This window comes from Rhinoderma darwinii, chromosome 3 (assembly GCF_050947455.1).
Source record: "Rhinoderma darwinii isolate aRhiDar2 chromosome 3, aRhiDar2.hap1, whole genome shotgun sequence".
NCBI classification, from domain to species: Eukaryota; Metazoa; Chordata; class Amphibia; order Anura; family Rhinodermatidae; genus Rhinoderma; species Rhinoderma darwinii.
Genome location: NC_134689.1, coordinates 137,738,636 through 137,751,462, shown reverse-complemented (window position 1 = coordinate 137,751,462; position 12,827 = coordinate 137,738,636). Strand labels below are relative to the sequence as shown.

The following is a 12,827-nucleotide window of genomic DNA, read 5'->3' as shown; positions in this document are numbered from 1 at the left end:
GCTTTATTAATCCATCAGTCAGGCACAACCATAGCTTCCGTCTGCATTACCATTGAGTTCAATGCTAATCTTCCATTGCAAATGGCTCCCGTTTGTCTCCATTCCGTAAGGTTTCCGTTTTTTTTTTACAGAATCAATAGCGCAGTTGATGATTGTGAACCCGCGACGCAGATGTGAACAGGCCTTAATTCGGCATTTGGGGCCCCACTTTTAACTTAGCCCAGGGCCACACTTTGTCTAAATCCGGCCCTGCACAGGATATGTCATAAAAGTCCGATAGATGCGGGACCCACCTCTGGGACCTGCACCTATCTCTAGAACGGTGTCCCCTAAACCTCGTTCTAGCTTACTTGGCTCCCGCTGCCTCCTGGCCACTTCCTGGTTAGGTGGTCGGGAGTTATGGAAACAGCCGAGCTCACTGAGCTATGTGGTTTCCGTAACTCCCATAGAAGTGAAAGGGAGTCACGGAAACAGTGTAGCATGGTGAGCTATGCTTTTTTCGTAGCTACCGAGCGTTCCGGTAACTCCCATTCACGTCTATGGGAAGTACGGAAACAGCGTGGCTCAGTGAGCACTCAGCTGTTAACATAACTCCCGACCACCTAACCAGGTAGTGGCCGGGAGGCAGCGGAGCAGAGTAAGCTAGAACGTAGTTTAGGGGAACCCGTTCTAGAGATAGGTGTGGGATCCAGAGGTGGGACCCACATCCATCTGACTTTTATGGTATATCCTGTGGATATGCCATAAATGTCCAAGATGGGAAAACCCCTCTAATGCAAAACTGCATGCAGGTGCTCATAAATGTAAATTGCTGTGTGGCATATTCACAGTGTGACAGGTGTCTACTTTCAGAAAATATATGTATATGTGGGTATAATATGATTCTTATATTTTATAATTCTGGTTTTATAAAGTTTTGCAGAAAAGTCCTAAAGCTATTTATAAACCAAAATTCCTTTACTTTAAAGGGCTTATGCGGAGACCAAAAAATAATAGCAGTGTACTGACTGATCCTCCGTCGTGCTGATTCTGAGATTTTCATAGATTTTCATAGTGCTGCCAGGGGTCCGAAAGTCTAGTTGCACAGCCTTCTTTGATGACAATACAACTCTTCGTCACGTGACTGAGGCCACTGTACTCGCTGTACTACTGCTACTGCTTGTCCATAAAGTACAGCAGGGCCAGTCACATGACGAAGAGTCGTATTATCATCAAAGAAGGATGTGCAAGTAGAATTCCGTAATGTATATTAGCGAGTGAACTCACATACTGCGGTGAGTGCACTGCTAATATTGGTCCCCACATAACTCCTTTAAAAGTGTTTTTTTATGTAGAAAAAAACTAAAGTAAAGAAATTGAAGTTTTAATGTGCTGCTAAATAATCCAATCCATTCTATTTAGAAAAATGATCAGCTACTGTATTTTAAAACAGATGGTTAATTATAATGGATTTAATTATCTTGTCAAAATACAGCCATTGGTTCCAGTGCTGACTACCAAATCTAATTTTGAGTTTACAAAAATAAACGCATTATGGTAAAAATGATTACATAATCATCATATAGCCTTGTCTAAAAGCAATTTCAGTGCACGGGGTCAGAAAATGTTCTACCTTGGAGGAATTGCCGAGTAGAACAGGGAGGAAGAAATTATGGTAAATGGTAATGAATTTTGTTTTCTAAAATATTTATAACTGCTAAACATTTTGATTTTGCTACTGTATGGAGTAGTCTAAGTACTAAGTACACAAGCACATTTTGTGCTGGTATGTACTTAATTGTAAGAAATACATCACATTTGGGTTTCCTTCCAAATGAACTTGTGTTGAAAAATGTGTTTAATTGAAATCCAACCTAATACTAGGATTGTTGTTTTATATGTAACCATTATCATTCACAGAGGATTTTTTTTTTCTCGAAACATGGTATGGTCCATCGGTGCTTGAAACATCTTGTGGACTACAGACTGGTCTAGTAATGTTGATAAAGTGGGCAGTGCACACAGTTTTGTTGTTAAGAATAGTGAAATTATTTGTACATGGCATCCAATAGTCCAGAAAATCTAATAGAATTTCACCTGTTTCTAGCACTGATAATCTGGAATCTCACAATCGCAGAACAAAACTTATCAGAGGTTCTCAATGTTAAAGCCAGGATCACACACTCGCAGCTTTTGTGCAGTTTTTAGCTCATCCTTTTGAGCCAATCAGGATAATGCCTCTGTGTACCTTTCTTTCCTTTCAGATCCACTTCTGGCTTTGGCTAAAAAAAACTGAGCCCAAAACTGTGTGTGTGGGTGCGCGTGTGTGCGTGTGTGCGCGTGTGTGCGTGCGTGCGTGATCCTGGCCTTACAGAAGTTCTAATTCAGTATGTCTGATTAAAAAAAAAAGCCACCTATTATGTACAGTTGACAGTGGATTAGAGTAATTTCTACATTCATTGTAAATTTCCACTGTTGTAGCAAGTTACCATGCTCATTCCATAAGGTTACACCTGTTGCCTATACAAGATTAGTCAGCAATTTTCTGGATAATACTAATAACAAATTTCTGTTCTCAGGTTGATTTCAAATGAGTTTAATTTTACAGCTGGTGAAGATGTGGAATTACTATTTGACATTTTGTGCAATAATGATATAAAGTAAGTATATCCTTGAATGATCAGCCCTTGCTGGATGTATATTATGGTGCAGTTTTGCGGCAATTTTTTTTTTTTTTACTTACAATTACAGTGAAATATTTAACTGTTATTTTTTACAAAAAAACATAAATTGTGGAACATCCACACTAAAAATAACACATCTGAATACAGTCTTAAAACAACGCCTTCTATAATAACAGCGACCAGGGAGATCAGCTGATTGCTGCGGGTCTGGATCCTAGAAGAATTGTCCAGCCAACCATGTAATACATGGATGACCGGGTCTTACTTAGTGGTTTTCCATTCTGGCTCATAGATGAGGTCTCGATCAGGGGACCCCCTTCTAGTAGGGTATATAGAAAGAGATTGTCTTGATTAGACAACCTCTTTAAAGGAACAAGCGTCAAGCCTCTCCGCTCAATTTGAAAAATTTGCTTAATGTTCACTTTGTCTTAAAAATGCATTGCACTGGGGAATGGAACTCAGGGCTCATTCACGTGTAGTATTGTATCTTGCTTTTTGTGTTAAACCATGAATTAAGCTTTTTCTTCCAGGGCCTCACAAGCCCAATAAAGGTGACACATAGGCATCACTAGCATTCCTTGCAAAGCAAGGGACATGCAGATTACTGCCAGTACCAGCCAGAGTGTCTCCAGTATAAGTCACAGTCTACAGTAGCAGCCACAGAGTCTTGAGTACCAGCCACTGTGCTCCAGTAACAACCGATGTGTCCACAGAAAACAAACCTTCTTCACACATTTTCTGATTAAAGGAAGTTAACTTGTAACTTTCTGTCATCGTGCCACTCTGCACAGGAAAATGTCTGTGATTGATCACTTCTAGAATAGTTTTGTCCTGGGACAGCGGGACAATCCTGCTGAATCTGTAATTATTGGGAGGTAGGCTAAGTTTCATCAAGAACTCATCGGTGAAGCCCTCCTCACATTAGGGGAAGCACTGACTTAGTGTAATGAGGGGGGTAGGGAAACGGACAAGTGAGCCCTAATCTACCCGCCACTCTGTCCCTGCCTACTTGCAACGACCCGCCCTAGGCGACGGGGTACAACTGGGCGGCGGTCCCTACGCTCAGTAAGTGCACGAGACAAACAGACAAGGGCACACAAAGCTAAGGGAAAAGGGGCAGTTGCCCACGGCAACACCGTGAGCAACAAGAGTGGTGAACGAGCCGAGTAAAACCAGGAGTGTACGAGGTACCAAACGCAGAGCAGGAGAGTGGTCAGTAAGCCAGGGTCAGTATGGAGCAGGATCAAATAGTCAGAAGCTGTACCTGGGCCAGGAAACCACACGAGAAGAATCACATGCAAAGGAGGAACAGGAAAGGCAGGTATAAATAGACAGGGGGCGGGAGCTAGCTCCGTCTGGCCAGGCTGCGATAGGCTCTCCCACTCCTAAGCCTGCCATCCTGAGTGGTGGAAGATGGAGTCAGTCTCAGAGACATAGACTCAGGTGCAGACTGATTACCTATGGGCGTATACACAGAAGTTGTGCCTGGCAGATCCTTTACATTAGATCCTGGTACCAATTCGATAGCGCAATCGTATTCTCTATGAGGAGGTAACACTTCGGAGGCCTCCTTAGAGAAAACATCAGCGAAGTCCTGAACAAACTCAGGTAGCGTGTTCACCTCCTCAGGGGGAGAAATAGAATTAACAGAAAAACATGACATCAAGCATTCATTACCCCATTTGGTAAGCTCCCCAGTATTCCAGTCAAACGTGGGATTATGCAACTGCAACCAGGGAAGGCCTAAAACCAAATCGGACGATATTCCCTGCATCAACAATACAGAGCACTGCTCCAAATTCATGGAGCCAACAAGGAGTTCAAAAACAGGGGTATGCTGTGAAAAATAACTATTAGCAAGAGGAGTGGAGTCGATACCCACTACCGGGACAGGTTTAGGAAAATCAATCAAAGGCATAGCTAGAGACATAGCAAATTCCACAGACATGATATTAGTAGAAGACCCTGAATCCACGAAGGCACTGCCGGTAGCAGACCTACCACCAAAAGAGACCTGAAAGGGAAGCAAGATTTTATTACGTTTCATATTTACGGGAAATACCTGTGCGCCAAAGTGACCTCCCCGATGATCACTTAGGCGCGGAAGGTTTCCGGCTGCTTATTCTTACGCCTAGGACAGGTGTTCACTTGATGATTGTCATCCCCACAATAGAAGCAGAGACCATTCTTCCTGCGGAACTCTCTACGTTGTCGGGGGGACACGGAGGCCCCGAGTTGCATAGGTACCTCCGAGTCTTCCGTGGAAGAGCGAAGCAACGGGACCTCGGGAGGCATCATGGGGGAGTCAGAGGGGAAAACACAAAAACGTTCAAGTTGTCGTTCCCTGAGACGTCGGTCAAGTTGTACCGCTAAAGCCATAACCTGGTCTAGGCAGTCAGAAGAGGGATAGCTAACTAGCAGGTCTTTCAGGGCGTTCGACAGACCCAACCTAAACTGGCACCTTAAGGCAGGGTCATTCCACCGAGAAGCTACGCACCACTTCCTAAAGTCAGAACAATACTCCTCAACAGGTCTCTTACCCTGACGTAAGGTCACCAGCTGACTCTCGGCAAAGGCAGTCCTGTCAGTCTCGTCATAGATGAGTCCGAGAGCAGAAAAGAAACGATCAACGGAGGAAAGTTCAGGGGCGTCAGGAGCCAAGGAGAAGGTCCACTCTTGGGGCCCTTCCTGGAGCCGGGACATAATTATACCCACCCGCTGGCTCTCAGAACCTGAGGAGTGAGGCTTTAAGCGAAAGTAGAGCCTACAACTCTCCCGAAAGGAGAGAAAAGTCCTCCGGTCCCCTGAGAACCGGTCAGGCAACTTGAGGTGGGGTCCAAGAGGTGAGGTGAGGGGCACTACCATGGTAGCGTCAGGCTGGTTGACCCTCTGGGCCTGGACCTGTAAGGAGAGACCCTGCATTTGCTGGGCCAGGGTCTCAAGAGGGTCCATAGTAGTGTCAGGGACCAGGGTAGACTAGGTATATGGGCTTGTGATTATGTAATGAGGGGGGTAGGGAAACGGACAAGTGAGCCCTAATCTACCCGCCACTCTGTCCCTGCCTACTTGCAACGATCCGCCCTAGGCGACGGGGTACAACTGGGCGGCGGTCCCTACGCTCAGTAAGTGCACGAGACAAACAGACAAGGGTACACAAAGCTAAGGGAAATGGGGCAGTTGCCCACGGCAACACCGTTAGCTACAAGAGTGGTGAACGAGCCGAGTAAAACCAGGAGTGTACAAGGTACCAAATGCAGAGGAGGAGAGTAGTCAGTAAGCCAGGGTCAGTATGGAGCAGGATCAAATAGTTAGAAGCTGTAGCTGGGCCAGGAAACCACACGAGAAGAATTACAAGCAAAGGAGGAACAGGAAAGGCAGGTATAAGTAGACAGAGGGCGGGAGCTAGCTCCGTCTGGCCAGGCTGCGATAGGCTCTCCCACTCCTAAGCCTGCCATCCTGAGTGGTGGAAGATGGAGTCCGTCTCAGAGACATAGACTCAGGTGCAGACTGATTACCTATGGGCGTAAACACAGAAGTTGTGCCTGGCAGATCCTTTACACTTAGAGAATATTGTGGCGCCCATGGCGCTGGCCTCCGTCTCCCTCCTAGGAGATGCCAGCGCTCACTTCCGCTCCGTCCGTCCGGGTCCCGTAGGGTGCGCGCGCACGCTCGCGCCTGCTCTTAAAGGGCCAGTGCGCGCACATGAAAACAATGATCATTAACCCACGTGATTCCCTGCCCTATAAGAATGCCCCAGCCCTTCTGATTCTTGCCTGAGCGTTGTTAGTCTTTCCCTGTCTGTCTCGCAAATGGTCCCTTAGTATCTCCCGTTCCAGCTGTTACCCGTGCCCTGTTACCGTTCCTGTATTCCGCATTGTTCCTGTGCCTACCCGTGTTCAAGTGTCATCTGCCACGTCAAGTGCCGTCTGCCACGTCAAGTGCCGTCTGCCACGTCAAGTGCTATCTGATCATCGGATACTGCCCGCCACGTCTGGCGCCACTTTCCGCACCTGCCTCCATCCGTGCTGAAGCCACAGTCACCGTCCGGACTATTTCAGGTACCTAAGCATTACTGTCTGCTATCTTACTTTCACATAGACTGACCTGGTCAGCTGCCTCCCCGCTACGGCGGAGCGGCCTAGTGGGTCCACAAACCCAGTGTCCGTGACAGTACGCTCAGGCCATGGAACCCGCTGGCCAGCCCAAGACCCCAGTACAGAAGATTCATACAGAGATGCATGACCTACGCACTCGTCAGGATCAACTCCTTGAGGCGGTGAATTCTATTCTGGTCCGCCTGGATCTACTCGCTGTTCCACCCCCGGTTCTTCCTCCAGAAGCTGTTGCCGTGCCACTGCCTGTTGCTCCCCCTGTTTGTTCCGGATCCTCAGTTCCTCTGCCTCTTCCTCCTCGCTATGACGGTGACCCCAGAGCATGCAGAGGATTTCTCAATCAATGCACGGTGCATTTTAGGCTACGGCCTCAGCTCTTCCCCTCCGAGGAGGCTAAAGTAGCGTTCATCATCTCCCTTCTTGCTGGCAAGGCCCTCGCATGGGCAAACCCAATCTTGGAGCAACAAGGACCTGTATCCGCGGACCTAGCCTTGTTCCTGCAGTCCTTTCGTGCCGTGTTCGAGGAGCCGGGTCGAACATCCTCTGCCGCAGCCACTCTGTTGACCCTCAAGCAAGAAGGCTCCACAGTAGGATCTCCTTCCGTACCCTAGCAGCCGAGCTGGCATGGAACAATGAGGCACTGGTGGCGACCTTCTGGCAGGGACTGTCCTCTCACATCAAGGACGAACTGGCAGCCCGCGACCTTCCTTCTACCTTGGATGCCCTCATCCTGTTAGCCACCCGGGTTGATATGAGAATCTGGGAGCGCTCTCAAGAGGTTCGTCAGGAGAGCCGGGTCCACAGACCAGCACCCCCTGCCCAGAGACCACAATTGTCCACTCCTAGTGCGCTACCTGAGGAACCCATGCAGGTAGACAGAGTCCGGTTATCTGAACAGGAGAAGCAGCGCAGACGCTCCTCTGGACTTTGCATGTATTGCGGCCTCAAGGGTCATTTTGTGCGTCAATGCCCACAGAAACCGGGAAACTCCAGTACCTAGGGTTGGTTGGAGAGGCAACTCTAGGTGGAACGTCTCCAAACGTTAAAAGCTCTTCCAAAATGATTGATACCTGTGGCCATCGTCACCGGACAGGCATCACATCCTTCCTCCGCCTATCTTGACTCTGGAGCGGCTGCTAATTTTATCCACCAAGATCTAGTGGATCGATTTCAACTACCCACAGTCCGTCTGGAGAGACCCCTGGCAGTTGCCTCTGTGAATGGTCTACCGCTGCCTCATCCAATCATGCTCATCACTGAGCCGGTGACATTACGGGTCGGAGCTCTTCACTCAGAACAGATCTCCTTCCTGGTACTACCCAAGGCTATCAATCCTATCCTGCTGGGTCTGCCATGGCTCCGTCTACACGCCCCGACACTCGACTGGAGTTCTGGAGAAGTTCTTCAATGGGGTTCCAGATGCCATAGCCATTGCCTGTCACAAGTCCGTCCTGTTGTGCCCCCTCTGCCTCAGTCACTCTCCGATCTACCTTCTCAGTATGCCAGTTTTGCGGATGTCTTCTGCAAACGAGGGGCTGAGACGTTGCCTCCACATTGGAGTTATGACTGTCCCATTGAACTGGTTCCCAATGCTTCTCTTCCCCGTGGACGAGTATATCCTCTCTCCTTGCCAGAGACTTTATCGATGTCAGCCTATATCAAGGAGAACTTGGAGAGGGGTTTAATTCGAAAATCTTCCTCCCCGGCCGGGACAGGATTCTTCTTCGTTAAAAAGAGAGATGGATCTCTCCGACCCTGCATTGATTACCGTGGTCTCAATCAGATCACGGTCAAGAACAAATACCCGTTGCCACTCATTTCCCAGCTGTTTGATCGCATACGAGGAGCCAAAATTTTTTTCAAGCTAGATCTGTGGGGGGCCTATAATCTAATCCGGATTCGCCGGCGTGACGAATGGAAGACGGCATTTAACACCCGCGATGGGCACTATGAATACCGAGTGATGCCCTTCGGACTGTGTAACGCTCCCGCAGTATTTCAGGAGTTCGTTAATGACATCTTCCGAGATCTCCTCTATACGTGTGTTGTAGTTTATCTCGATGATATTCTAATCTTCTCCCCAGATCTGATGACCCATCGGAGGCACGTTCGTCAAGTTCTTCTGCGACTAAGAGAGAATCGCCTGTATGCCAAGTTAGAGAAATGCACATTTGAAAAGAGGTCTCTGCCCTTCCTGGGCTATGTCATCTCGGATCAAGGCCTTAAGATGGACCCTGAGAAGTTAAAGTCTGTCCTGGAATGACCACGTCCTCAAGGCCTAAGGGCCATACAGCGGTTCCTGGGTTTCGCCAATTTCTACCGGCAGTTTATTCCGAACTTTTCTTCTCTGACGGCCCCCATCTCTACCCTTACCAAGAAGGGTGTGAACGCCAAGGTCTGGACTCCGGAGGCAGAGTCCGCATTCATTAGCCTCAAGAAAGCCTTCACTTCAGCTTCGATCCTCCATCACCCTGACATATCTCGGCAGTTCTCACTGGAAGTGGACGCTTCCTCTGTTGGTGCAGGCGCACTTCTGTTCCAGAGGAGCTCCAAAGGAAAGGCAGTAGTGTGTGGCTACTACTCAAGACTGTTTTCCCCTGCTGAGCACAATTATTCCATTGGAGATCGGGAGCTACTGGCTATCAAATTGGCCCTGGAGGAGTGGAGACATCTTCTGGAGGGCGCTGCTCACCCCATCCTGATCTTCACCAACCACAAGAATCTCACTTACCTTCAGTCCGCTCAAAGACTGAATCCTCGTCAAGCCAGGTGGTCACTGTTCTTCACCCGTTTCCAATTTCTGCTCCACTACCGTCCCGCGGACAAGAACGTGAGGGCAGATGCCCTGTCCAGATCTTTCGAAACGGAAGACCCGGTGGAGTCCCTTCAGACGATCATAGACCCATCCTGCGTTGTCACCGCCAATCCTCTGCAGCTTAGAAATATCCCTCCAGGGAGAACTTTTGTTCGGTTGGCTGACAGAAAAAGAATTCTCCGCTGGGGACACAGTTCTAAACTGGCTGGGCACGCTGTTGTCCGTAAAACCCAAGACCTGGTCGCTCGTCACTTCTGGTGGCCCACGCTACCTAAAGATGTTCTGGACTTTGTCTCTGCTTGCACGGTGTGTGCCTCTAACAAGGTGGCTCACAGCAAGCCTGCCGGCCTGCTTCAACCCCTGCCTGTACCCAGTGCCCCCTGGCAGCACATCGCTATGGACTTCGTCACGGACCTTCCTCTCTCAGCAGGATGCAACACCATCTGGGTGGTGGTGGATCGGTTCTCTAAGATGGCACATTTTATCCCGCTAACCGGCCTACCCTCTGCTCCTCGACTGGCAAGCTTCTTCATTCAGCACATCTTCCTCTTGCATGGCTTGCCTCTTCACATTGTGTCCGACCGGGGGGTTCAGTTTACCTCCAAGTTCTGGAGAGCCCTCTGTAAACTCCTGGATGTGAGTTTGGACTTTTCCTCTGCCTATCACCCCCAGTCCAATGGGCAAGTTGAGAGGATCAACCAGATCATGGAAAATTACCTCCGCCACTTCATCTCTTCACAGCACGATAACTGGGTACAGCTTCTACCATGGGCGGAGTTTTCATATAATAACCACACAAGTGAGTCCACCACCTCCACTCCGTTTCACATTGTGTACAGCCAACATCTCAGAGTTCCTCTTCCAGTGTCGACTTCATCTCAGGTACCCGCTGCTGACTCTGCATATGGGGACTTCCTGCAAATCTGGCAACAGACCCGGTCCTCTATTTTGCAGGCGGTAGATCGCATGAAGCGTAAGGCAGATACCAAAAGAAGAGAGCCGCCTCAGTATCTTCCTGGGACTAAAGTCTGGCTGTCCTCTCAAAACATTCGCTTGAGGGTGCCTTCATGCAAGTTTGCTCCCAGGTTCCTTGGTCCCTTCGAGATCCTGCAACAAATTAATCCTGTTTCCTATAAGCTGCGGCTGCCCCCTACCCTCAGAATCCCTAACTCCTTCCATGTGTCCCTCCTGAAACCAGTGGTCCTGAACCGCTACAGCAAGACCTCTAGTTCCACAGATGCTTCCAGCGGTCCTTCTGATGTATTCGAGGTAAAGGAGATCCTGGACCGCAAGAGGGTAGGAGGAAGGACTTTCTATCTGGTGGACTGGAGAGGGTTTGGTCCTGAGGAGAGGTCCTGGGAGCCAGAAGAGAACCTCAGTGCTCCTGCTCTTATTAAAAAGTTCCTCTCTCACTCTGGCCCCAAGAAGAGGGGGTGCAAGAGGGGGGATACTGTAGCGCCCATGGCCGCGGGCCGTCGGGTTCACTCACCTCCCGACGCCCGCAGCCATGGATCTGTGAGCGCTGGCCTCCGTCTCCCCCCTAGGAGATGCCAGCGCTCACTTCCGCTCCGTCCGGCCGGGTCCCGTAGGGTGCGCGCGCACGCTCGTGCCCGCTCTTAAAGGGCCAGCGCGCGCACATCAAAACAATGATCATTAACCCACGTGATTCCCTGCCCTATAAGAATGCCCCAGCCCTTCTGATCCTTGCCTGAGCGTTGTTAGTCTTTCCCTGTCTGTCTCGCAAATGGTCCCTTAGTGTCTCCCGTTCCAGCTGTTACCCGTGCCCTGTTACCGTTCCTGTATTCCGCATTGTTCCTGTGCCTACCCGTGTTCAAGTGTCATCTGCCACGTCAAGTGCCGTCTGCCACGTCAAGTGCTATCTGCTCATCGGATACTGCCTGCCACGTCTGGCGCCACTTTCCGCACCTGCCTCCATCCGTGCTGAAGCCACAGTCACCGTCCGGACTATTTCAGGTACCTAAGCATTACTGTCTGCTATCTTACTTTCACATAGACTGACCTGGTCAGCTGCCTCCCCGCTACGGCGGAGCGGCCTAGTGGGTCCACAAACCCAGTGTCCGTGACAAATATTATATTTTTTCAAAGGAAAATAAACAAGGGAAAAAGAGGTTAAAATACAATTTGGTTTATTTATGTGTAGTGTTCTGCATAGTTATAGTTAGTATGTTAAAAAAAAATACGACCCTAAATGCATCAAGTTAAACCATTTATACTTACAAACCCCAGTTGATCCAGAAGGAAAAAAAACACATCTGAATTGCAAAGACACAATTTGCCATGAAGTGAAAAAAACAAAAACATTCCTGATCCCCACTGGCCCTAAATCAAATTGCTACATTACTACCTATGCAAGTTCTTCTACTCCAGGAGAAGAAAAACAATCTCCCTAGTGCCACCTATTGGAGGTAGCTTCTCTGTAAGTCAATGTCCAACACGTAAAAAAGAGCCTTGAAACATGACAAGGGATTTTATCCAACTCTCCTTCAACCAAAAGGAAGAGAAACCCATCAGTGGACAGTTGTCTCCAAAATGCGTTCGTGGAAATTACTTAAAGAACAGAGGATTAAACTAGATAATTCATAATTCCTTGTATGCAAATACGCAACTTTTTTGAGACATATATATATATAATCTTTTGACACTGATATTTATTTATTTGTGTGTACATATATACAGTGAAAGTAAGGTGCACAGCGTCCGTTTCCTAATAAGCCATGGCTTGAATGTGAACATTTGTGACAAAGAGGGGAACAGGTAAGAATGACTCTACCTTCCTGAAAGTAGATTAATGTTAACACATATGTGGATCTGCAGTATATAAAGATTAAGCTGATCAATATGCTATTTTCTTCCAAACCTCTCATTATTGACAAGTGAGCAAGTGAGGAACAACTTTCAAATGGCATTTAGCAAATCTCTGTGAGACTGAACCTACATTTTAAATTTGAAAAGGATCTCTTACTAGTTTAGTAATGTCCAATTTCCTAATTAAATGGTCTCTGCATCGACCGTCTCATCCAGGGACAGTCTTCCTGGATGAGCGCTGAGGCAATGTGTTAAAAGAGCTGCGGCCAGAAGTATAAACACAGCATGATCTCGTGATTGAAGCTGAGATCACATTGTGCAGGGAAGGGGAGAAGCTGTATGACGCTGATTGGACGGCGTCATACAGACAACACAAGCACCACCCACAGAGAAAGAGCAGCATTACCGCCC

At 48.3% G+C, this 12,827-nt stretch overlaps 1 protein-coding gene across 2 annotated transcripts in view; it reads left to right on the top strand.

Moving 5' to 3' along the window:
* Positions 1-12,827, top strand: part of LOC142751109 (uncharacterized) — a 52,867-nt gene that overhangs the window by 23,436 nt on the left and 16,604 nt on the right. For both annotated transcript variants that reach the window (XM_075860085.1, XM_075860084.1), the window contains 2 exons: positions 2,559-2,639; positions 12,288-12,365. In XM_075860085.1, coding sequence (XP_075716200.1) covers positions 2,559-2,639; positions 12,288-12,365 — 159 coding nt within the window. The remainder of the gene's footprint in view (positions 1-2,558; positions 2,640-12,287; positions 12,366-12,827) is intronic.